Source organism: Epinephelus fuscoguttatus, linkage group LG20 (assembly GCF_011397635.1).
Source record: "Epinephelus fuscoguttatus linkage group LG20, E.fuscoguttatus.final_Chr_v1".
Taxonomy (NCBI): Eukaryota; Metazoa; Chordata; class Actinopteri; order Perciformes; family Serranidae; genus Epinephelus; species Epinephelus fuscoguttatus.
In genome coordinates, this window is record NC_064771.1 from 36,311,053 (window position 1) to 36,338,596 (window position 27,544).

Here is a 27,544-nt window from a genome sequence, read left to right on the forward strand (position 1 = left end):
AAATTAAATTGTTTCAATTTGATAATGTTATTCTTAACAATATGACAAATTAGTAAAAAAAAAAATGTTATTAATTTAAGAAAGTAGAACTACAATTAATTAAGTAGTTAGTTTGAATTCAGATATTCAGTAAAAACTAAATCAAATCTACCACTAATTACACATTTAAACAGCTCCCAAATACAAAAAATGTCCCCTGGGATCTATCTATATAAATCAACAGCTGATTTCCTTCTTTTAGTGAAATCCTAAATGATTGAGTTGTTTTTTCCCACCTGGACCTTTATGCTCATTTCTCCTCTAACCATCAGGCTGTAACCTGTGACAGGCTGTCATGACACCACAACTATCACACAGTCACATATATGGAGTTTATTCATGTAGGTTTACATCACCAAAGGTTTCTGACAAAATCACTTGACAACACGGTGAGAGAGGAGAGGGAGAGACGCTGTGCTGCTGCCAGAGGAGCCACTGAATGAGTTCCCTCTGAGCGCTAAGTCACTAAAAGAGTCTGAGAGGTAAAACATTCAGGACGCCACAGTTAATTCCACACTACTGAAGCTGCTCCTCTTTGTGGAACCACCGCAGAGTCTGATTATTTTTCTTTCAGCCATGCTTGTTGTTGTTATTTTAATCGTTATTTATCATTATTGTTATAGCTAAGATGTTTATTAGTGTTGATTTCACAGTAGTTCTACTTTATTTGTAGTCAATAAAATTCTACAAACTAAATAATAATAATAATAATAATAATAATAATAATAATTGTGGGGGGGGGGCAGAGGCAGCTTGCCGGGCAGCTGTATGTGCTCGGTCCGGCCCGGTTATGGAGTAACGTTATTCGTGAATATTCCGCACAGTTGTCCGCTCTGCCTGGCTGCTAAACAAGCCTGCCCTGCATATATTAATATTATTTTACATCCTCTAATGTTTGTGTCCACTGCACTGTAGTTGTGGTACACCGCCGCATTTAAAGAAAGAGGAACGCGCCTTTTCAGCTTAAAACCGCTTGTTTCGGCCGTGGTCGCTTCGGTGTGGGACCGGTGGGAAACGGTCGGTTACTAATGTCTGCAACACCCGGTGTTTGAGTTGTGGGATGGAGTTTCGTTGACACAGAGAAACGCTACGTGAAATTTATATTTAGTGTCTCCGTACTACCACAGCGAAATCCACCGGGAGCAACATGGCAGATAACATTGTGAGTATACCGGCGGGCTGTGGTAACGGCACAGAGGGGTCGACTCGGCTAACGTTAGCTAGCTTGTTAGCCGAAGTCCGGAGTGATGAGGCAGCAGAATTAGCTTGGTAGCTAACGGCTATCATTAGCACAGAGTGACTGGGGCCTGTTGAGCTAACCGGCTAATCTTAGCTCTGTGGCTAGCTGACGACATCTGAATAAAAAGAGGCATCTTTGTTTAACGTGAGAGCCTCACAACCGGCACAACTCCGGGAATAAACATGTCCCGAGCATTGATTAGCATGCTAAGCTCATTAGCCAAACATTAGCCGGAATATTCTCGGTGGGTTTAATGGAAGCCAGGTTGTTGTTGATTCATTAAAAATGATAGTTTGTTGGCTGTGTATAAACCCCCCTCACCCCGACAGCTTCAGTTTATATTGTCTGGTTTAAAGTCGACATCTTATTGTCTCAATATAAAAGCTCTGTTGAAAAGTAGAAGCTCTCAGGCTAACGTTAACATTACTTTTTTGCACTGTCATCGTTGTCATAATATCCTGACACTGACACCACTGTAAAGAGGGGGACAAGCGCTCTTGCTTTGTCTGACAGGTGTTGCAAAGTCCTATTTAAACTGAGTTAGGTCCACAGTATTTTTGTTTGTAGGCAGTTAACAATGGAGCCTTGCATGCCAGTTGTTTGAGGTAACATCCAACACTGAACACAGTTCATGTCTTTGTCTTTTTTTAGATCGTCAGGGTACAATCCCCAGATGGGATGAAGAAAATTCCTTCTACCAAGAGGGAGACAGCTGCTGCTTTTTTAAAGAAGGTAAAGTGTGTATAACAGTTTTCAAGTCAAATGGACACATGCCTGTTATTATTGTACACCTCATATGTGATCACGTCAGTCCTCCTCACACCCTGAATTTCGGGGGCAGTTTCTGCAGGACACACACCTGTACTTGCAAGGGTACAACATGTACATTAAATATATTAAAGACCCAGTGTGGAGGATTTAGGGGGATCTGTTGGCAGACATGAAATGAAATATAAAAATACGTTTTCTTTATTGTATAATTCACCTGAAAATAAGAATTGTTGTGTATTTGTTACCAGAGAATGAGCTGCTAATATCTACATAGGGAGCAGGTCCTTGTTTATGGAGATTGCAATGTTGCACTGCCACGTCTCTATGGTAGCCCAGAACGGACAAACCAAATGCAGGCTCTTGATAAGTAGTTAGAAGCCCATCTGCAACAATCAGCGCCTGAGTTACACCGGTTTGCACGTGAAACTTATTTATTTAATGTTTTTGCATTTTTTAATTCACCTAGTCTGTGTGCTTTGGAGAGGAAACGAGCTCTGCAAATAATTTGGTTCTATGTAAAAACCTCCTGAGCGTCGGGGTCTTAAGTTATGAGAGAATAAAGGTGAGCACATATGAGCAGGTGGTGGACGAGCCGCCCATACCAACATGCCAAACAGCATCAGAGATACACTTATTTGTAAGGTGAAATTGCTTTTGTCAGTGTTCTTACCAGGTTTAATTACTGGTTCCATTTGTTTTGGAGAGGAAGAGACCTCTGTGGGTGATGCGGCTCATGCTAGAAACCTCCTGAAAGTTTGGTTTTTAAGTTATCAGAGAAAATAGGTGAGCCGCCTGTCTCTGAGATACCAAACAGCATCAGAGATACACTGATTAGTGACATGACACTGCTTTATTTAGTGTTTTTACTGGTTTAAATCCCTGGTTCTGTTTGTAGTGGAGAGGAAAGAGACCTTTGTGGGTAATTCAGCTCCTGAACACTGAAGGAATTCTAACCGGAGATGTTTCAGCTGATTGCAGTCTGTAATTCACTGCTAGACGCCACCAAACCATCCTAAATCTTACACACTTCACCTTTAAGTTTACCTCCTCCCCAGCAATGCCAGTGCCAGAGTATGCACTGTTGTCACAAAGTACCCTTGTGTTTCTCTGGCTTTTGTGCCTGCTCATTGTTCATTTATGTAAGAAGCTGTGCAGAAACTACCAGAGCAGGTCAGTCCTGCAGCGCTCCTGTGTGCTCCGTTGGCTTCCATTATTAACATGTCGCTTGCCGAAAAGAGATTTGTGTTCAGTGAATGTCGTGAATGCATTGCTTTGCTTACTTGTCATCACAGCCGCTTATCAAGTCACGACCCAGACACTACAGGGAAGATAAACACAGAACAAAGATAATTTGGTCCTGAATGTTGATGTGTTTGTAAGAACAATTGTGTTTAGCTTTTGATTTCAAGCCCACAATAATAATTACAAATACATTTGAATCAGTGCATTTGAAAGACCTAAAATAGAGCTGTGTTCCAGCAAACCAGTCACAGTGGAGCATTGCAGCACCTCATTAAAAATGTATGTTTCCGTGTGAAGGCAGGATGGTGTAGCCTGCAGATCAATGTAGGGAGTAGTTGCCGATGTGCAGCCAGCGAAGGTGGAACAGAAAACCATGGGCGTGAGGCAGACAGTGCAGAGACAGTCTGAGTCCTGAAGGTTTTATATCTGCAGCTGAGACGGAATAAAAGGAGCTCAAAGTGATGTTCTGTCTCATACAGGATGCAGTTTCCCCTGGCATACAGTAAAATATCTTACACTGTGTTGTTTTGTGTGGCTTGAGTGAAATGATCCCTGCTTAGTTTTACCAACACTGACCTTAAAGATAAATTAAAACCACTGGTAGATGGTGTCTGGTTGGTTGAGATGTCACAGGGTCAGTGCAGCTATCTTTGTTTTTTTTCCTGTATGAAGTGTCCTCATGAGTTCAGTTTTTCTGCCAAGATAATCATTCTGCTCTCACGTAAACAGTACAAAAGTTCACTAATGGTTGTCGAAAATACATTTCAAGTGATGAGATACAGGTCGATGAGCAGCATCAGGCTGATTGTCTGCCTGATACGTGATGTGATGATTAAAGTGCCATGGGATACTCTGCTGGCCGCCCAGCTCAGAGTGCTCTTAATAGCTTAGTTTGGCTCACTCTGTGATGACCTTAAGAGGTGTTTCTACAAGCGGACTTTCTCTCGTTCTAAGAGGCTCTGTGCTAATCTGCCTCTGTAGGGTGCCTGGCATTGTTTGACGAGTGGACACCCTTTACACATGCACCTTTTTCATTGGCACGTGTTGACTTGAATGGTTTCCTAGAGCAAATATTCTGAGACATTTCCTGGTGTTGGAAGCTGGCAGTATTTTTATTTCAGGTCATATGACACGATGTTATCATAATCAGCACATGGTATTATCTCTCTCTCAGGTGGCCAAAGAGTTTGGGTTCAATTCCAATGGGTTTTCTATTTACCTGAACCGCAACAAGACCGGAGAGATCCTCTCCCAGAACAAAACCCTGAGCCTGCTTAAGATCAAGTAAGTAAAAGTACACAGTGTCTAGATTTTACAATTTGTCCCTCAGTCAAATTGAATTCTGTGAGTCATTGAAAGACACCTGTAGATATGTTTTGAAAATCTAATCAATGAGAATGTTTGTGCAGAAAAGTTCTTAATAGAACAACTATTTTTTTTTAAAGATTTTTTTTGGGAGGGGGCTTTTTGCCTTTAATGGACAGGACAGTGTGAAATAGGAAGAGAGAGAGCAGGGGGACAACATGCAGCAAAGTGTACCATAAAACAATTAGTTATGAGTATCTAGTTTCAGTATCTTGACACATGTACGAGCGAAACAGGAGAGGCATGCAGGAAACACGGTTGGGAGAGTTTTGATTTGATTGTTGATAAGTGTGCGTTTCATAACATTCAGGCCCGATGGCGTAACACCGATGACATAGTCGTAACCATCAGGGAGAGAGAGAGAGACACATCCCATCGTATGCTCCATGTAATGTTAGTTGCTGAAGCAGTACACTGTAAAAAGTGTTGTGCCTAATCTGGAACTGTCACAGATACCACTTTTGTCAAGCCAGCGGGCCTTTAACCACGGTATTTTGGAGAAATGAAGACACACTGATTATCTTGCTATTAGTTAGCTAACTAATGAACCCTAGCGCTGTGTGTCCAACATGTCATGATATCATTGGTTGACATTGGTTGGTGCTAGTTTACGTTAGCATACATCATATTTTTATTTTACAGGAAGAAAACATGATGGGATTTTTATTTATTTATTTATTTATTTTATTGTTAAATAGGTGCACAGTATGACCAGAGATGTGATCTAAAGGAGGCTTAACCTGCCACATGACCATTTGTATATCAGTAGCATACCACGTGTTGTGTTTAAAAACCTTCACACAACTCGTGCAGTATAATCCAAGTCTCATTTATCCTGTCGTGTGCTCAGTACTTCACAAACACATTTCCACCAAAACATTACGATTTAAAATGCATCAATACAAACAGGCTCAAGGACAGACTAGTAGTGTGCCTGGATACATGCATGCATTTGAACACTGCTCAAGTGGAGCTCTCTGTTCTTTACTGAGCATATGATTGGATAAATGAGACTTGGATTGTACTACATGAACTGTGTGAGACTTTGCAAATGGATGATTTGGTATAGTTTCGCTGTTGTAACTATTGAAATGTTCACAAGGTCTTTCATAAATTCCTACAATGTTGCGGCACTGCTGCTTTTGCTGGTTAAAAGTTAATGACAGCGACTTGAAGTGAGGAGGAGCAACACGCCTCCAGCTGCGCAGCTGTGTTGGTACTGACACTGCTGCACTGACAAGCCAGAGACACTCACTTTTGCATGTGATGCAAAATATAAAAATGTGGTGGTGGGCCTAGGCTATAGCCTATACCAAGGAATAATTTGAATATTATTCGAATTTTTAACATAAAAAACATTAAAAATTCGAATCTGATTTTGGGGGAAGGTTGACAGCCCTAGCGCAGACGTCCTTGTGCAGCCTGTTTTTTGTGACCGCTCAGACTCGAGGCCTTGCAGGTGCAGTGACTGTGCATGCTCCAGTCTCTTGCTCCACACTCCACTCCAGTCCAAACTACTGCTTTTTAAACCAGCAGCAGCCTCTTCATTGAGTGAAGTTAGTTTCAAGTTGGATATTTGAGAGACATTCACTCCAGACCAAACAGCATCGCTTAATTTCACCTTCACCTGATGTCAGCTGTAGGAGGACGGTAAGCTCACCTCTTACTCCTCTTGTTTACTGCTGGGGCTGAAGTGGACCATCAGTTGCACTATGAATAGAACCGGCTGCACATCCACGTGACCACAGCTCTCAGCCGACCACCACGACATGTGGAAAGTATGTCCGAGCCTTTATTGAACTGTGGTAAACTTCTCTCGAACTAACTGTCTCGATCTCCCTGCTCCCCTTTGAGCAAAACTCTGTCGGATGAGGCAAAACAGGTCATCCAGTGGTGTTTCGCTGGCTCTCCCGGGCTGTTGTCAGGCTGTACTTCTGCATTTTTGTATGCCTGCCACAGCAGACACAGAGTATAGAAGCAGATCAAGGGACAGACCTGCCCTTCTCTCCGTCAAACTCAGACAGACATCCAATCAAAAGATAAAAATAGGCAGTGTTGATCAAATAGAAACCAAAATTCTGTTACTGCACTGTCTATTTCTCACCTCAAATGTTTTCAGAAACATATTTTAGCTTACTGTTAAACTGTAAGATGAGATTGTTTGTAGGGGTGCACGATAACTATCGGGCCGATAACATGAATTATTACGTCATTCCGATAAGTCCGATATCATGACGAATAGCCCCGATAACATATATAATTTTGTCAGCACGGCTGACTTCAGGTGATGCCAGCATAATCAGAAAAACTCTTTCTGACTGCGAAAATTCAAGAATACCCCTTCATGTCGGAAAACAGCTCGTTAACTCGGTCATAATTTCACACAGACGCGCACACTCTCTCTCTTTCACACACACACACACACACACACACACACACACACACACACACAGGTGCGCACTCTCTCACACTTTGTACGGTATACTGGTACCAACGGTTGACCACGGCACTAAAACTCCACAGTACATATGAGTGTGTTTCCGCTACATTCATTTAGCAATGGCGTGTCACCGCTGCTAAATTATTGCCGCCGCTGCTGCTCCTTCAAAACATTTTTGCAAATGCACCACCACTCTGAGACATCTGTGCACTTGCACAGCGCAGCAGCCAGTATAGTGAGGAGAGCAGCGGTGAGGGGAGTGGGGAGTGGAAGGCTCCTTATTTAGGATGGACCGAATATATTCGGCCGCGTACAGCAAAAAAAACCCATATATTCTGTATTCGGTGGAATAAGTGAAAAGCAAAGCCGAATAATAGCGGCGTGTTTTGATAACGGTGACGGACTCAGTAAAATGTCGGCAGTGTGGTGATAAAGAGTAACGGCGAATCCTGCCGGTTGTGGGTCGAACGGGGGTCACAGACACGCACAGGAGAACGTATTCCTGTCAAATACGGCGGCGTATTATAACAGCGAAGAAGTCTGGCTCCAGGTGAATAACTTGTTGTCATGACTGCCCAAAAGTACCTGAATAGCTGAGCCATGGCGGCATGTGGCGTATCAGAGGAGAAACTTTAGGGACTGTTCGTTACTTATGAAGGGACTTGTCAGGGGAGGAGGGGGGCTGGTTGATTTTTATTTTATTTATTTATTTTATTTTGATCCCCCCTATGTTAATCACTTATTGATGATGTTTTTGAAGTATGAATAAGTCAATAAGTAATTTATTCCATTGAAGTATCAGTGATGTATTATAGAAAAGTGATTTATCTTTTTATAAATGACAAAAGGCACATCTGCCTCATTTTTGCTGTGGTATCGTGATACTACTCAGAACTGTGATACTGTCACTGGTATCGTACCGTGGGTCCCAATTTTGGACAACACTATCTCAAACACACAGACTCTGTGTCTCTGTCTCTCTTTCCTAATATGAGATAAAAGAACAACTGAACCCCATTTACCTTAGTGAAAATGTATTCATTTGAATGGAACCATAAGCCAAAATTCTTTAAACTTATTTTTTGTTACTATGGAATGTACTTTTTCAGTTTGTTTACATAGACAAGTCTAACTTGTTCAGTGCAATCATTTTCTATATATATTTATTTTTTGACCTTCTGGAATGAACTTTTTTCAGTTTGTAATCCCAATGCATGTATTTGCATCAGTTCAAGGGGCCTTTATTTTTATATCAGTAAGTAATGCACCTTATTTAAATTGATGTTCATTTGAGACATCAAATAGTTTTTTTGTTTGATATCTTTTCGAAAATGTTTGAGATGCTTGCCAATAGTTTTTCATTGGAAAAAATAAATATCTCTTCATTTAAAGAGTCAAAACTGTTTTGGTTTTGTTCATAGTATTGATGTCATGATCTTAGGTATATATATACATATACATATATATATATATATATATATATATATATGTATATGTATATGTGTATATATATATATATGTATATGTGTATGTGTGTGTATATATATATATATATATATATATATATATATATATATATATATAATGTAAATGTGTGTGTGTTATCGGTTATCAGTTATCGGTATCGCCTTTAGGAGCTGAAAGTTATCGGTATCAGTTTAAAAGAAAAGTTATCGTGCATCCCTAATTGTTTGTTACCAGCCGGCCAACATTGTGTCAAACGGAAGAGTTTGCATCATGTCACCCACCAGCGGCAGAGTTTATTGGCCCGGTGTGGCGCTGTGCATTCTTGTTGTTGTAGGATTTCAACCTCTTGAGCAAAAGCAAATGCCACAGCCCCTTTTTCTCTGATTTCTCTGGTCATGTAACACCAATTTCAAAAGTTTCTTGCCTTCTTCTACTGCAGAGACAGCCCAGCTTTATCAAAAGGACATCTTTCCAGTGGTAAAATACTTCTTAAAGAAATAGAAATCCACTTAACACAGAGTGCCATTCACACAAAAAATGATACTCAAGCATGTTCACAAACACTCATTGATTGCAAGAAGTTTATCTTAACGCAGGAAATATTTGTGGTAAAGCTGTGAAACTTCTGGGAAAAAGAAAACCTGTGAGAACCATGGGATATCACACAAAATAGAAAACAGATCATTTTACAGTCAATATTATTACTGAGCACCACGTCATTTGTTTTTTCTTATCTTCTTTGCAGGCATGGCGACATGCTGTATCTGTTCCCGTCAGGATCCTCTTCCTCCTCTGGGGAGGTGATGGACACTGCCACTCCACACTCATCTTCATCCCTACCATCTGTCTCATCCTCCTCATCCTCCTCTTCGTCCTCCATGATCCCCCGGTCCTTCTCAGCACCCCAGGTCCAGGAGGACGAGATTGATCAGTATCTGACCAAGCAAGACGGCAAGATCTACAGGAACAAAGATCCACAGCTGTAAGAACGAGACCGACTGCAAACATGCAAACTGAATACAAATGTCAGACACCTCATAACTCTGCTCTGTTTCAGATGTCGCCATGGTGCCCTTGGAAAATGTGTGCACTGTGTACCATTAGAGGTGAGAGAATTCATTCCTGTGGTTTGTTCTTTAAACCTGATGGGCTGTAATAACAGCGTCCCTGATGAGAGACAAATTTATTCTGATGTTATTTATTCAAAGTGGCTTCTTTTATTTTCGTCAGCCTTTTGACGAAGACTACCTGAATCACCTCGACCGCCAGTGAAGCACATGTCATTCCACGCATATCTTCGGAAGCTGACCGGTGGAGCTGATAAGTGAGAAGCTTTAATGTCTTCAGTGGAAATACACATGTTGAAATTCTAGTCAGATGATAACACAGTGTTGATGTCCCGCAGAGGGAAGTTTGCAGCTTTGGAGAACATCAGCTGTAAGATCAAGTCGGGCTGTGAGGGTCACCCTCCCTGGCCAGAGGGGATCTGCACCAAGTGCCAGCCCAGTGCCATCACACTGAACAGACAGGTATGTGACCAAACCTGTATGTCTGAGGTAAAAGCTTGTTTGCAATCAAGTGACTATAATGACATGTAAAAATCAGATGGAGGGTAGAAAGTGATAAATCCATGTAACCATACAACATAAAGGGGTCAGATGAACCTGCAGGCAGCAGCTGTGGACACAGTTGTCGTTACAAATTACCTTTAGAGCTTTTGGGGTTCAGTGTCTTACTCAAGGACTCTTTGACATGCTGACAGGAAGCGCTGTAGATCACACCACCGGCCCTGTGATATGTGGACTCTTAAGCCACAACCGTCCCATGCTTAAAGAAAGAAGTCAGTCCTCTATTCATGTGTCGTCTAAAAATGCACTCGTGAATCCCCAAAACCTGTTGCATGAATGCTTCTTCATGTGTTCCTCTCCCAGAAATACAGACATGTGGACAACATCATGTTTGAGAACCACACCATCGCTGACCGCTTCCTGGACTTCTGGAGGAAGACGGGCAGTCAGAGAATGGGATTCTTGTATGGCAGGTACACTGAGCACAAAGACATCCCTCTGGGTATCAGAGCTGAGGTGGCTGCCATCTACGAGCCGCCACAGGTGAGGGATTCACTCTGAATACATCACTGTCTGACTCGACTCCTCCACTTAATTTGAGTGTCTTTGTTCATTATCTTGGTACAGTATGTTTCGTGTACTTTAATTGTCCTTCCATCAACGTCCTCATTAAAGTTGTAGTAACTCCTCTTGTTTTAATTTGATGGTAACTCTTGGTCCCTGCTGTGTTTCAGAACGCCACTCAGAACAGCCTGGAGCTGGTGGACGATCCTAAAGCTGCAGCTGTGGATGAAATCGCTGCCAAACTGGGCCTCTGCAAGGTTGGCTGTCTTTTCTTGCTTTCTCTGTTTGATGCTGAGCCTCCTGATTACCTCGAGGCAAAGCTGTTTCTTACCTTGCTTTCACACTGAATCCTGACAGTTTGCACTCCAGCAGCGTGACAAACTTTGAACTCGAGGATCAGGGCGGATTTTTACTTCTCTGTCAAGGTGTTTCTGCTTTATGCTTTTGGCACGGGAATAGATTTGAGATCGTCAAAGAATTAGCTCGTTCAGTGTGAAGCAGCTCGCTTTGCTAAATAAAGTGTGGTCTTTGTGGTCGATGGAAATAACCATATTTACACCAGGATAGAAAAAGAGACACGAATGATGCTGGTGGTGCCATGTGTGAACAACACAAACTCTTCCTGATCTTGGTTATATGTTTTTGTTTGTGTTCTCCTTTGTGAAGCAACAATTGGGAAATTCTGGTCGACAGATGTTTAAAATAACAGTTTGGCCGATAGCCAATATCAATGTTTTGTTGTTTTTGTTGTTATTTCCCTTTTCATGCCAGGGAAAATAAGAAATCTACATTTGAGAAAATAGCTGAACTGCTTTAAAGTCATTCAGCCTTTGTTACATTACCTTTGAATGAGCACAAATTCATAAAACAACCTTAATTATATCACCTTCTTATAATGCGTCCAAAGCCTTTTTTACTGTCTGTATGATATATTATAATTCCTTTTCTAATATATATTTTATATTGTGAAAACATCAACACATTTCTCCTTCAATCACCTGCATTTTTTCAGGTTTTCTTCTGCAAAAACTAAATTTCACAAGATGACGTTTGAGCACATTATGATAACTTTCTAATTTAACTTTGTCCAATACTGATATTTACTGAATAGAGCTTGAACGCATCATAATGTAACTCATTGCAACCTCCGTTAGTCGTTAGTTCTGGTCACTGTCTGCTAACAGCCAACATTAACGAGCTCTCCTCCTGCTGATGTCTACACAGATTTATTGTTCATGATGCAACGATAGGGATTTTATTGTGTCCTCTTGTTCATTATTATCCCGGGAAAGATCTCTCTTTATCCTGCTTCATCTCAACACATTGTCTGTTGTCTCCAGGACACCGTTAGTCTCAAGCCCTGTTTTGTAGCCTGGGCAATGTTGATGTGACACAGCAAAAAAACAAAAAGCAACTGCCATCGGCGAATGTTATCTTATCTGCTGATAGGTCGATGGCAGTCAACAAGGCAAATATTGACTGGTAACTGATGTAAGTCGGTGCATCCCTTCTTCTTCTTTGTGATGTTTGAATTAAGGTCATTTTACTCCAAATTTTTAACTGTGACTAACAATTATTGATTATTGTCAGATTAATGATTTGGTCCTTAAAATGTCAGAAAATAGTGAAATAAGTCCATAAAGACTTCCAAAACCCAAGATGACAAATTCCAGTGTTTTATTTTGTCCGACCAAAACCCAAAGATTTTAACTTCACTATCATAGAAGACATATTTTAAAAGATGTAAACTGACATGTTGGCATTTGTCTTCAGGTGGGCTGGATCTTCACTGACCTGCTCTCTGAGGATACGAGGATAGGCACCGTCCGCTACACGAGAAACAATGTGAGGAGCAGCTCACTCACAGATGACCTGTTCATCAGACTATCATTCTGCTTTCTTCTGTGTCTTAACGTTGTCCCATCTGCTGTCAGGACTCTCACTACCTGAGCGCAGAGGAGTGCATTACAGCGGGATACTTCCAGAATCTACATTCAAACCCTTGCAGACTCTCTAGAGACGGCCATTTTGGCTCCAAATTTGTGACCGTGGTGGCAACAGGTACGTTTTTGTTCAGACTAAACTGAGGTGTGAATAAATCTAGGTTAATATGAACTCTACTACTCTTTAAAAACAAAAGTCCACTCTCCTGATAAAATATGATTATATGACATAGGACTTGGTGTCATATATAAAAGTTATGATAGTACGTAACCAATCCCCTTAAAGTGATAATGGTACCAGTAGAGTACTTTATTCAATACCCATCATGTCATTGGAGGCATTGCCAAAAATGCCACCAGACACCACAGGCGTTCAGTACAGCCATACCTTCAGATGTTTTGGTGGGATCTGGGCGTGCTGAACTTAGTTGCAAATGACTGAATGTCTTTCAAGTGCAGCTCCGGCCTGAGAGGTGTCATGATAAGTACTTTTTTTATTCCCCTCGTGTATCTACATGTTGTATGAAGTAATTTTGAGCAGCAGTCTAATAGGAACCAGATGCTCTCTGAGACTCTCTGTTTGGTCTGTGGGATCGAGGCCAAGTGTTTACACTTTCCCTCCTTCACAACCTCGCGACCTCCTCGTATATTCGTTCCAAGAGAGCACAAAACACAGCAGTGACCTCATCACTGTCATTTGCATTAATGAGGCACCGGCAGCCAAAGCTGACGTCATAGCTATACATCTAATGCCAGCGCTGCAAAATCCATCTGTTTCACTCTCCTCAGTGAAAAAGACGCGGCCTGTTTGCAAATGAGTTTCATGTGCTGAGCTGAAGAGTCTTTAGACGGACAGGAAGCACACTGACATAATAAGAGTTAAATAATGAAATAGTGGTGAGCATGACTTCTTTGTTGGTATTTCAAATGACTTTTACGTTCAGTCACGGTGGGTTTTTTTGTATTGCAGATACTTACGGGGCACATAAAATCAAATTAATGTTGATTGTCTCTGATTGTCCGTTCAGCTCAGCACATGAGTAGAGAAACAAAAGTGAGGAGCGTAAACAAACTGATAAAATCAAGAGGTGTTGACATCGAAACCAACTTGTTATATTACGTAACATTATTTTTTTAGCCTTTGAGCTTTTTAGCAGAATAATAAGTAATTAATTGTTTGTGTTATTGGCCGTCAGCTGTAGTCTTTGTGGTGTCTTCATGTACGACTTTTTGGCCAAGTCACAGGCCACGTAAGGCGATGCAGCAGTCGGCCTTCATCGCCATTGGTTCCTTGATGTCCGTTTGGTGTGTCTGGGTCTTAAGATGTGACCGTTGGTCTTTGTGGTAGGCTGTTTGTAAATGTTTGTAAGTGACAGTAACGAGCGCAGTGTTTTACCTAAAGTTGAAAATTTTGTGCAGCGCTCAGTGCAGAATAGATCCTCAGCACCTCGTCACACTGCTGCCATTTGTAGCAGAGTGTAAATATGTTGCGCTTTAATTGCAAAGAATTAACAAGGAAAATGCACTTTTTTTTTCGACAAGTGGAAGCAGAGCTGTTGCTGCAGCTGCACCTGTCGCTGTCCTCTACATGTTTTTGTTTTAGAGGACTAGAACGCCAGAAGAATTGTATCCCTGGTTCCTACAGTACTGGAGAAAAATGAGTAACGTCACATTTTCAGACTTTTGGCATCGACTTGGTACCAAAGTATCTGTTCTCATGACATCCTTCATCATGAGTGTTATAAAAGTCTGATAAAATGTCAGTGATATTGATTCAAATGTGTTTAATGTAGCTCTAATCAGCGGCTAATTCAGTCAGCAGTGAATGTGATTATTCTTCATCCAACACATGAACACGTGTGTCTGTCCCTGTGCAGGTGGTCCAGATAACCAGGTGCACTTTGAAGGATATCAGGTGTCCAATCAGTGCATGGCTTTGGTGAGAGACGAGTGCCTACTGCCCTGCAAAGATGCTCCTGAGCTGGGCTACGTGAAAGAGTCCAGCCCTGAGCAGTACGTACCAGACGTCTTCTTCAAGGTACGACCTCACATGTAGCAGCAAATTATATTGACATGTAACTAAACATAATATTTCTAATGGTGTATGGTTCATGTTTCTGAGAAGACACAGTGACCAAGCATTACACGTATGATTGGACTGTTTGTCTCATAATCAGAATAATGACATCCAGATACTTTGCTGTGTGGGCCAGGCTCTATGAGTCGCTTCATCCAGATGCTGATAATTTTTTCCTCCTTCTATCCTAAAGGACAAAGACAAGTTTGGAAATGATGTCACGTTTCTAGCTCGGCCTCTTCCCGTGGAGTACCTTATCATAGATGTGAGTATTGTTATTTTCTACGGTCAGCAGGTGTGTGTGTATTTTTTATTTTTGTATTAAGAGACCTCTTTAACGCAGCACCTTTTCTTAGTAGTACAATGTACTGTCACTGCTTTTTAGAAAGATAATTCCCTGTTTTTTCTTGTACAGATAACCACCACTTTTCCAAAGGACCCCCAGTTTACCTTCACCTCCACACAACGCTTCCCCATTGAGAACCGTGATATCCTGGGAGAGACGAGGTGAGTCACTTTTGGATAAACTTGTGTTTATTTTTACTTCGATGCAGTTGACCACGCGATCTTGCTACACCGCCTTGAGCAGTCCGTGGGCATTACAGGCTCCGCCCATAGCTGGTTCAGGTCTTATCTGACAGATCAGACTTTTTCTGTGCAGTTAGGTCACTTTTCCTCTGCTGCAGCCCCACTGACCCACAGAGTCCCCCAAGGCTCCATCTTGGGCCCTGTTCTTTTCTTGTTGTATATGCTCCCCCTAGGTGATGTTTTTAGAAAGCACGAGATTTCTCTCCATTGTTTTGCTGACGACGTCCAGATTTAACTGCCACTAAGGTCTTTAAACAAGGATGCAATGCAACCTCTACTGGATTGTTTGAGTGATGTCAAATCTTGGTTGAGCTCTAATTTCTTAAATCTTAATGAGTCCAAGACAGAGGTTATCCTGTTTTGGAGGCCACATGTCCCCACGCAGCTCCGCAGATTTCCTGGGCCCCCTGAACACCAACATATCTGTTCCTCTGTAAAGAATCTCGGGGTGGTTTTTGATAGCCAATTCAAGTTTGACAATCAGATCAGTGTTGTTGTCAAAACTAGCGTTTTCCAGCTATGTCTTCAAAACCAAGCCCTATTTCTCAGCTGCAGACTTTGAAAGGTTGATCCATGGCTTCATAACCACCAGATTAGACTATTGTAACTCCCTTTATGTTGGCCTGGATCAGTCCTCACTCAACCGTCTACAGCTCGTCCAGAACGCTGCTGCTCGCCTCCTCACAGGGAAGAAAAAGCATGACCACATCATGCCAGTTTTAGCCTCCCTCCACTGGCTCCCGGTCCATTTTCATATTGATTTTAAACTTCTTTTAATTGTTTTTAAAGCCCTCAACGGTCTGGCCCCTCTGTACCTCTCTGAGCTCCTTTTGCGCCACATCCCAACCAGACCCTTAAGGTCTTCGGACCAACTAATGTTGGTGGTGCCAAAAACCAGACTAAAGTCTCGAGGTGACAGAGCCTTCGCAGCGGCTGCCCCCAGGCTCTGGAACAGCCTCCCCCTTCACATTCCATCTTCCCAGTCCCTAGAGACTTTTAAATCCTCCCTAAAAACCTTTCTCTTCCACCTGGCGTATTATTCAGCCTGAGCACGATGATCTTGTTTTTTTTTGTTTTTTTAATTGCTATTTTAATGTTTGCTCTGTTTTCTTATCATTGTTTTCTACATCTATACTATTTTTATTATTGATGTTGTTTTAACTCTGTACCCACTCATGTGCAGCACTTTGGTCGACTGCCGTCGTTTTAAATGTGCTCTAGAAATAAATCCTGACTTGACTATTTTTAACTTTCTCATCTCTGATTGAAGCAGTCTTGGTAAAGAGATAAAACGATAATAAATATGGATTTTGTTATTTAAATATAGTTTAGTGTTAAGACAGAGCTTTGCAGCCGGCAGTGGTGGGAAAGGCTGCAGATTAACCACTCTGGGCGTGTACGCACCATCAATTTACGTCCACCAAAAGTGTTCGTTTTTGTCGCTGACAGACTCTGATTGTTATCATAAGTGTCTGACGACATTATGGAAAGGATCCCTGATAAAGCTTTGATTCTCTGCCCGAGCCAGATTGAGCCAAACCCGACCTGCCAGGTTTGGGCAGGAGTACATGGCAGGAGTTACATTGAACTGTATCAACAGGGAAAGAAAGAGGGAGATAGAGGGGCAGTGTTTGCGTCTGCCTCTCCAGCTCTGGGAGAGATGTGCGTAATGTGCAGCAGCGAGCAGTGATCATCATCTGCGCGTCACATTGCCATGGCCTGCCGTGGGCACTCCAAAGACAGAGAAACACTGAGGGGGGCAGACTGTTCTGCCAAATGTGTTGTGCACAAAATGCAGAGCCAAGAACAGACGTTTGAATTAACAGGAGGAGGAGAAGAAGGTGAAGTGGTGCGAGGAGTCGCGTCCGTCATTCGCTTGTAAGACTGTTTTAACATAAAATATATATATATGTTGGGGCTTGGGCTCAAATCAGGTTCTGGCTGGGCTTTGACAGAAGCTGGTGGTTCATGCTCCTCTGCTCCCTTCTAATCACACGAAGAGCAACTGTCTGCCTGTCTGTTGCTTGTGTGTGTTTGTGTCTGCTTCTGTCTGTCACTCTGTTTACACACAACTGACAAATATGTGGAATACGTGCATTATTTAAAAATCACAACCTCAAACAGCAGTTCTGGGCTGTTTCTTTAATAAAATGGGCCAGATAGAGCGAGAGCAAAGGTTTCAGCTTGCTGGGAAGCTGACAAAGCTCCATAGATGACTTCGGGGTGCTTCTTTGAGCCTAGCAGCTTCTCGGGACTTCATTGTCTCTGCAGCAAAGTGCCCCGAAGCTGTGAATCTGGCCACGGAGTTTTATGGGCAGCACTTGGGGCGCATCCTTTCTGAACCCAGTGCTCTCACCCAGGTTCGTTCTCAGGTACAGGAATCTGGCACCAATTGATTTGATGTACATTGGTGCTCGATAGTGCCGATGTATTTCAGTCAGTACCCTTAAGAGTACAGAGCACAGTACCAAACCCTAGTGCTCACACACTTGTAAAAACAAACTGACTCTGTCTGGCAAAAACCTGCACTTTAGTGGACGTATATTGACAGTGCGAACATTCCCAGAGTGGTGACATTGCAGTTGATATTGTAGTGTTCTGAACCAACTTCCCATCAGTCACTTACACATGAAAACATGAGAGAATGTGGTCCAGTTATCCTTTGAGTTAACAAAAACCTGCTGAATCTTGGATGGATTGATGACTATCTTACGCTCTGACTGGAGTTGAGTTTGCAGTAACACATACTAAATCTACCTCTGTACTGGACACGTGATGGAATCAGTGTAAGGTAACATGTGAAGGCTCAGCTTCAGTGCATGCATTGACAGTTTCCCTTTAAAATAATCGTCAGATATTTTAGATAATTGGAGTCAATAGGAATGTGAAACTAATGAGCATCTAAGCTGCAAAAGCAAGAACCTCAGAGTTAAATCAGCCACATGATGAAGGTTCCTGAAGCTGTTGTTTTTCCTGTCAGTCCACTTCAACCTTTATCTCTGCCTGTATTTTAACTTGACATGATCAGTCGGTCACAGCTTAGCAGCTGAGAGAATTAAGGTGACCCTCTAGTTTCCATGACCTCAGGAGGTCAGAGGAGGTTTTACATCTTGTTTTTCGCTGTTTGTGTGTCCGCAGGATTTCCACAGTTTAGCAACATACCTGTCCCAGTGCACCTCCACAGCATTCCTGGACATCGTATCAGACTTCCATCTGCTCCTCTTTCTCGTCACCAATGAAGTCATGCCACTGAGAGTAAGTCGATACCTCCATTTGTTTTCCATTTGTGTTGCCTACAATGGGTTAGAATAAGGCCACATTCCTCTCCAGTCTGGAGATTGTTACTGGTGTGAGGATGTTTTCACTCGGGCCCTTTGTTCATGCTGGTAGATTTTCAAACCGGGCCGTGGCCCATGATGACGATCAAAGGCGTCTCTGATTTAAGAGAATGATTTTTCTGTGTTAAGATGATTCTGAACTGCTTGATCAGATTTGCTTTATATGATATGCTTTCGATAAAATCCAGACGTTAAAAACAACAAGCTGGTGGTGTGTTTTTAGTTTCCTGAACCTGTCGTCGTCTCATGGATAGATGAGAGTTTGTGTTTGTGTTTGCAGGACAGCATTGGGTTGCTACTAGATGCAGTGAGGACTTCTAATGAGGATCTGGCACAGACCTGGAAGAAGTCGGAGCAGTGGGCCACCATCGAGCAGCTGTGCAGTAAGTCACATGCTCAGTTTTACCTGGCCTGATCTTAGATTAGTTTGTGCACTCGTGTCAAAATAATTTTCTTGATAAATTGAGTAGCAGATAAGTTATCAATTGTTTAAAGTTTTGCTATGCAACTTTTTAAATGTTTTCATCGTTGCCATCTCTATTGGGTGACCAGGTTGTAATGTAACCTTTAAAACTGAGACCTTCCCTGACTTTCTTGGTTGCCTCTCACAGCCTGTGGACTGATTTCTTTGAAAAAGACTCAGGACTAATTTTCTGTGAAAATTTTACAAGTGAACAAAAGATTGGCACCCAACACAAGTCCACACCTGCTGCGTTTCTGGAATATACATTTTGCAGCAGCGAACTGGTAGAGACAGATTCACTTGGTGCCCTGTAGCAGCTCAGATTCAGCCAAAGCAAGAGTGAGCGCAGGGGATCAGCAAACTTTCTGTTGCTGCTGTTACACGGGTGAGACTCAGCGCTGCCATTGGCCACCAGCCTGCTGTGAACCCCGGGGTTGGGGTCCGTGCTGGCTAAATATGAGCTGCTACTGTGGCTAATGTCCGAGCTCCCATGTCTTAGAGGCAGGGAGTGAGGTGGAGGGTCCGCAGGCTGTGCTAGGTCACTTATTTTTGTTTCATTTGTGGTCTGACAAACAGTAACGCCCTCAAACTCAGTGCCCTGCAGTGCTAAAAAGAAATTGTAACATTAGAGGAAACACTGACATGTGGAATATGTTCTGATATTGTGGTTTGAGCTTGCTAATTTTAGCTTACTTGCTAACACAGATGACTTGTTAGCTTGCTAATGTGGCAAAATACTTAAATGATTAACGTGATTTAATTAATCCAGAGTCCAGAGTTGATCCGGCTGGTAAAATGGCTGGTTTTATCATCTACATATTACAAATCCACCAGTGACAGATCAGTGCAGTGTAGCTTGGCTGCTGCTAGCTGGAGAACCTTAGCTTGATTTCCAATGTAATCACTGTGTTAGCTAGCTTGCAAATTACTTCCCCAGCTAACATGATGACTCATACTAACTTATGTGTCATGGTAATCAATGTTGATTTAGCCAACAATAAATGATGTAATGGTACAAAGCATTTTCTACCAGCCAAGAGTGATGCAGAGGCAGCTAACAAGCTAATTGTAAACAGAGCTAAGGTTAGCCTGCTAGCTAAAGGATTTGCTGTTTTCTCAGTTGAAAATCATAATTGATTGTCTTTGGGATTTGGAGATTTGAAACGATCAAACTGCAGCAGCACTTTGACATAAAGAGTTTTACTGTCAGATCAAGTCATGTCAGTTTGTGGCCTTTCAGAGCCACATCTAATTTGTTGTTTATGACCAAAAACCTGAAAAACTAATGGGCCTAGTTGGTTGGACAGAACAGACAATTTTGAGTTACCATTGACTCTGGCAACTGGTGGGCAATGTTTGACAGTATTTTACCATTTTATACAAGAGTGATCAGCACACTGAGAAATTAATGAATAGATGATTTAGTTACATCCTGCCATCCATCTCCTGTCCCCGTAGGTACAGTGGGCGGGCAGCCCTCCAGCTCTCAGGGTTACGGGGCCATGGGCGGCCCCTCGCTCCCTGCCTCCTCCTCAGCCATGTGGTCCTGCCTCCACTGCACCTTCATGAACCAGCCTGGCACAGAGCACTGTGAAATGTGCAGCCTGCCGCGCAGTTAAAAAAAAAAAAAAGCCCTCTGCCTCCATGCCCCGCCCAGATCTCATCCTGCCCAGCCCTCCTCTTAACTCGCCAATGACATCGCTGCACCAGGATCAGCTGCGAGATTTGGATGCCCCCCTTTTTTTGTGTTTTCTTATCGCCTCACTTTGAAGCCTTCCCATCTCACAGGCTGCTGTTCGGCGTGAAAGGGATGCACTCGTTTACATCGAATCCAATGAGTAAATAAAATCAAACAGACTGTGTTCTTTGTATCCCTCCTCACAGCGGCTCTGGTGAGTGGCGGGGTTCGTTAAGGTAAAGCACTTTCCCCTCACACCCACAGCCCCCCCCCCCCCCTGAATAATCAGCCCCTCAGATAAATCCTGCTGCGACTCAAGACAGCAGCAAAGACTCGAGTGTTTGGATGTCGTCTCACATCAGTGCCCCTCTCACTCTCACAACGTCTTCTGGAAAATCTTGCTGTGTATAAATACATTTGAGGAATGATACTGTTATTTAATTAAGCTTCTTCTTTTTTTTTATCTGATTGTAGCGATACCTTAAAATTTTGAATCTTCAGCGTGGACTCTACTCAGTCAGGTTTTTATAGGTCCTGGTCTCTTTGACAAGCCCCTTAAAGTACAATCATTGGTCAAAGCTCAGACCTGAAAACACTTAAGAGCTGCAGAGTAATTCCACTTAAGTAGAGAGTTTATATTTTCAGTATTAAATTACTTTAAAGAATAAGCCGCAGAGTTGGAAACACAAAAAGCTATTCACCCCTAACTCATCCTCCACTGATTGCAGAAGTAACATGTTGGTGACTGACGTCCCGCCGACTCAAAGTGGCTCCTAAAGATATTTCACTGGTTTGTTGGAATTGTAGCTTTTGGATTTGGTGGTTTGAACTTGAGCAGGCAAAATATGTAGCTTATTTTATCAGCTGTATGTTCTGTCTCTGATAAAACTCCCAAGGACACAATCACCATCATCATCGTCATCATTATTATTACTGACTGCACTGTATTAGCCGTGAGGTGCTTCTAGAAACAACTGGTGCTCGCCACTTTCCTCTCTGCCGCTCCCTACCTGTGGTTCTTTTGTTTTCTCGCTGGCGCCGGTCCAAAGGAGTCGGACCGTAACCGATGGGGCCCCTCTGGGTTTTTCCATCACTCAGCCTTCAAAGACTTTGCTGCTCAGAGTGCGAGGGGTCGCAGGTCACCACGGGGAGAGAAAGCTGCCTAACATTTCACTCGTCTCTTCTGATGTTTGTGCTTTTACATCTATGAGCAGGATGACGATGATCAGATCGATGAAGAGAGCCTCGTCTGTGTTCGGTTCTGCAGATTATTATTATCTGTTCTTTCAAGCAAAAAAAAAAAAAAACAACAAAAACCTGAGCTTCTTCCAACGGGAGGCACGTAGGATGTTCAGGACGCAGGTTCAGTTGATGTTTTTTCCACTTTGTGAAGCTACAGTTGTCAGTGGTGTGGAAGGAGCCGAGCCTGGAAACAATGTGAAAAGCACTTAACGCTCCACGATGGCACTAAAAAGGCACACAGGCCACTTAAAGGGTCAGTTCACCTAAATGACAAATAAGACAAAACATTTTCTCACTTACCTCTCGTTGTATTTAGCCAAACAAATTGTTGATACGTCTCTGAGGTTCACTGATCATCCAAAACATTGACGTGAGGTGAATAACGTTGATCACCTCGTTACAGTACGATGATCTGCTAGGAGACCTTTGGTCCTGGCATCAATGCAGATGGCACTTGACACGCTCCACCCAGCCAACACCGTTACAGACAGTGATTCCCACAGAATTAGAATCTGTGTTTGATGGGAGCTAACAATGTTTTTTTGTCTTGATTATGTCCTTGTGTATCAGTCTGTGACCCTCTTTAAATTCAGAGGGACTTGCAGGTCTGAACGCAGCACAGGCAGAACTCTTTATGAGTATTTTTTTTCCTCAGCAGCAGTTTGCAGAGTTTGAGCTGCAGGGTTGATAATTGATCAGAGCAGATCGAAGGATGAGAGGAGCAGCTGCTGCCTGGCGTTCTGCTGCTCCGTCTGTGCCCAGAGTATCCTCTGCACTGCGACAGTGTGCATGTATGAATAACCCAGGGGTTGGTAAATTCCAAAAGCACTCGTAATTAACAGTCCAGCTCCAAAAATAGAGGCGGCAGGTATTTCAATCGTGGCAGCCTGCCACAAAAATATCAATGTGTGGGAAATGCTTCAGACAAAGTACCACCCTCATGGCGATGGCTGTGACCCTCCGGCAGAATGATGCACCATGCCACACTGCAAAAACTGTTCAGGCTCCAGGAACATAATGAAGAGCTCAAGGCATCAACGTGGCCTCCAAATTCGCCAGATCCTGATCTGATCGAGCATTCATGGGACGTTCTGGTACCTCCAATCCACGGTGGGGCCTCGTTGGATCGGACTTGGCTCTGACCTGTCGAGGCATGGACACATGACCTCTGAGGTGTGCTGTGGTGTCTGGCACCAGGGCGTTAGTGGTGGATCCTTTGAGTCCTTGAGGTACCAGCATGTCCCACAGATGCTTGATCAGACTGGGGTCTGGGGAATTTTGAGGCCAGGTCGATGCCTTGAACTCTTTGTCACGTTCCTCGGGCCAAATCTTAATAGTTGTTATGGTGTGGGGTGGCGCGTTTCTGGGGCCACTGTCATTGTTGAGTGCTGTTGCCATGAGCGGAGTTGTGTCAAGTTGCATCCACATGAACGCCAGGACCAAAGATTTCCCAGCAGAACGTTGCACTGTAACAAGATAATCAGTGTTACACACTTCACCGGTCAGTGGTTTCAATGTTTTAATGAAGGTGAATGGAATCTTATTTCAATGTGACATTTGAAAATTTGACAGTCAGCAGTTTTCGTAGGCATAAAGTTGTCAGTGAGAGGAGGCAGAACTCTCAGAGAAAGACGAGTAAAAGTTTTTCCATGTGCAGATGCCAACGGAGGTTAGTGAGGAAATGTTTTGTTTTTATTGTAAATAATTTCTGTGAATTAACCCTTTAAAAGCCAGCTTTGGCCATTTTCAACCTGGACACTGTTTCCCATGTTGTTGTGTCTCAGTGACGAATGGAGACAACAGTTTTTTAAATTTGTCCAGTTTGAGTGAGAGTGAAACAGTCTGCAGTTTAACCACTCGGATCCTGTTCACACCGTCGGTGAACGTCCACGATAAGTGTTTGTTTTTGCTACTGAAAGATTTAGTGTTTTTATTATTATTATTATCGGACAGAGATAGACACTTGCCAAACTCGCCAGACTCCAAAACACACCTCATGGTGAACTTCCCTCCATCCCTCCAGCGCCTACATCTCTCTCTTTAGGGGAGATAGGCAGCACTGATCAAATGTAAACCAAGACTCTGTTACTGCGTCGCCTGTTTCACTCCTCAGATGTTTTCAGAAACCTATTTTAGCTTAACGTGGAGCTGTGCATTCTGGTACTTGTTGGTTTTCTACCTCTTGAGCTAAAGCTATTGCCACAGCCTGTTTTCTCTGGTCATGTAGCACCAATTTCAAAATTGTGTGTTTCTACTGCATAGAGAGCCTTAGTTTTATGTGAGGACCTTCTTTATATCAGTGAAACACGCTTTTAATTCACCCAGTTAGATGTGAAAACATGCTGCATCTATACACATTAAAATTACTGTTGATTTAAATGGAGTCTGGTGGGTTTGGTGTCGATTCAAAGGTTGTTACTGGTTAAACAAAGGATCTTACTCTTTAACAAACAGCTCTATCTCTGTAGGGATCTTTTACATAATGTTGTCAGACACTTCTGAGCCTGTCAGTGACAAAAATAGTTTTAGTGGACGTACGTTGACCGTGTGAACATGCCCAGAGTGGTGACATTGCAGCCTGTTTCACTCTCTCTCAGTGCTGGACCACCTTGAAAAGTCATTGTCTTCATCAGTGATTTAAACACAAAACATGATAAAATATTTCCAGGTTGAAAAGTACCAAAGTTCCCCTTGAACACATCACAGTCAGCAGCAGGCGTTTGGGGATCATTGATTAAAACTGGTTCTTTTTAATCACTTTTATGTTCCCTTTTGATTTTCTGTCATGAGACTAATATTGGGACCAAAACTTGTGCGATCATTTGAGTCATAAAGTTCAGCTTTGGTTGCACATCATTAACATCTGGCCACAAAATGTTGCTTCGAGCCGCTCCACACGAATGCTCATAACATTTCTAACATGCAGCAAAATCAAAACATATTGTCCGTACACAGCTGTGACGGATGTTGTTAAGCATGGGTGGTGCCAGAATGAAGGTTCATCCACCTGCAGAGGTAAACGTGTCTACATAGACACACCAAAGACAATATGGAAAAAAACAACAGTGTAGCTTTGAAGCTAACAGACGTCGTGTTTGTCGTGTCCTGCATGACTTGAATGCATCTGCAGTTTTTCTAGTGCTCGTATAAATTGAATTGAAAACTGATTTTTAAAAGACTAATTGAGGACAGAAGCTAACGCACTCATGCTAAAACAAAAAGCTAACAAGCTGCACTCATATCGACACATTTTGAATGATCCTGATTCATCCAGTTTTTCAGTCTCTTTAAATCGACGTCCTCGATGCGTCCGCTGCTGACTGATGACAACATTCTCAAACCTTTTATCGCCACTTTCATGTTTACTTTTTCCTCGTAACTTTGTGCACTGCTACATGAAATAATTTCATTTCGCTAGAAGGAAGTTCCACCTGACAGAAGCGAATCACTGACTTCTGTTTCATCGGGGTCGTTGACGGGGTTAACGGCGGGCGAGTCGTCGGCTGCAGATTTGCTATTTATGAGACGTGTGCTTCTTCGTAAGAGCTTGACAGTAATTCCATTGATGAAGTGAGAATATATTTTTAGTTGTAGGTTAATTTGAAAATGCTTGAAAAAAAAAAGTTTGTTTTTTTCTTTTTCTGCCCGGTGATATCATTCTCGCCCCCGTGTGAATTCTCAAGAGCGATTTATCTGATGTCATGCTAACAGACGGCAGTGACCTTTTCCTTTTGTATTGATCCAGGGGCCGTTTGCTGAGCAAGCATGCTCTTGGAGTTACAGCCGGTCCTCACTTTCCACTGAGCTAACTGAGGACCCTGGGAGTTGTATGCTGTTGACCTGGATTTGAAACAAAATAATAAAAAACAACTACAAAGAATTCTTATTGCTGAAAATATTGTGTGTGATTTGTTGGCGCTCTGATTAGATTCAATCAGAAAATTACATCGAAGCAAAGCAGGGTTCCTACTGTCTTTACATCCCTGGAAAAGTTATGAAATTAGAAAAACAGTTTTCCAGGCCTGGAAATGGTCTGGAATTACAGAATGTTTTGGAAAAGTTTTGAATTTAAATTGTTTTGGCTGTTGTTTAAAAATTTTCATAAAAACCCTGAAACATGTCCAAAATATGTTCCTTAAAATCTAGTGCTGTTAAAACGTCATTAGTATCACATGATACACAAAAGCCCCGTTTCCACCAGCAGTAAGCCTTCAGACATGGTACCTAGACCCTCGGTGTGTTCAGACAGTCCTCTTAAATGTGGGCGGGGTTGTTGTCACTCACTGCTCCGTCCAGCACTCGCTGTATTTCCTCATCAGCGGTGACACAGATGGAAGTCTGCACCTGGTTTATCGTCCACAGAACGAGGCTGCACACCCACATTTTCACAACAAAATAGAACAGGCTGCAGTGAGAGTCTCTCTCCATGGGATATTTCAAAATAGCAGCTTTGTGCATTTAGTCCTTCTCAGGCAAGCTCAGGGGTTTAGTGTTGCTGTAGCCCACAGGAAGTGAGGATTAGAATATATGACCTTCACATAATCCGCTCCAAATGAATCTATATTTTTAAAGTCATTACTAAAAGTGTGTGTCATATAAAAACTAAAGTGATGGTCAAAGTTGTCACAGTGAAATTTAAGGTGTGCTGATGGATTCACGTCATCAACTCATGCATTGAGTAACATTACAAGTTAACGTTCCACCTTAAAAGTTGCCGGCAGTCGGCCCAGTGAATGAAGTGATTTTTTTCTCTTTCATTTTATAGTTGTAGTTTACTGATGTATGAACAGAGGTTACATAAAACCAGAGTGAGCGTTCTCTACTGACCAATCAGACTGCAGGGTTTCTAGCTCCACCTTTTAGTACCAGATCTGTGTGCTAGGTACCCCAACAGAGGGGGGACCAAACATGGGGACGCTAAGGATCGCTTCTGTTGGGACCATCCACAACTTTACACTGTGGAGACAGAAAAAAAGCGAACTGAACTGAACCGGCCACGCCCCTTTTTTGGGGGAAAGAACCAGGAAATCAGGTTCAGGCAAGACTGCAAGTTGATTCATATGCTGCGTTCGTTTTGTACTCGGAGGTTGGAAGTCGGAGGTGGGAATGACGTCACCTCCGAGTTGACAACAGTTTTTGTATTCTAGTTGATGACGGTGGACAAGTCAGAAAAAAAACATGGACGCCCGCAAGAAAGCCTTTGTTGCCCTTGCACTTTGCAACTGATGATCGCCGCAGATGAGGCTGATCTAATGTAAAACAAATAAGATAAAATTGCTCTAAACAGTACTTTAGCAGAGTGTTTACTCACTATGTATGTGACCAGCAGCCATCTTGAATTCAGGTTGATGCGGTTGCTCCGAGTTTCCGAGTTGGAAATCCGATCTCAGGGTGCGTTCGAGTTTAAACTTGCGACTGGTAACTGGGAATTTCCGACCTCTGAGTACAAAACGAACGCACCAATAGACATGGCAGTAAAACAAATGAATAATGTATACAAACTTATTAAAATTAAAATC

At 42.5% G+C, this 27,544-nt stretch overlaps 1 protein-coding gene across 1 annotated transcript; it reads left to right on the forward strand.

The window, feature by feature from the left end:
* The first annotated feature begins 1,006 nt into the window (after positions 1–1,006).
* LOC125880646 (nuclear protein localization protein 4 homolog) lies at positions 1,007–25,921 on the forward strand. The gene is given in 18 exon segments (XM_049563300.1): positions 1,007–1,201; positions 1,931–2,011; positions 4,467–4,576; positions 9,310–9,546; positions 9,622–9,670; positions 9,795–9,822; positions 9,825–9,888; positions 9,970–10,093; positions 10,496–10,675; positions 10,867–10,953; positions 12,470–12,541; positions 12,631–12,757; positions 14,517–14,677; positions 14,910–14,981; positions 15,132–15,219; positions 18,438–18,559; positions 18,923–19,025; positions 20,564–25,921. Coding segments are annotated over 18 exon segments (1,881 nt in total). The 5' UTR covers positions 1,007–1,186; the 3' UTR covers positions 20,725–25,921.
* The last annotated feature ends 1,623 nt before the right edge of the window (positions 25,922–27,544 follow it).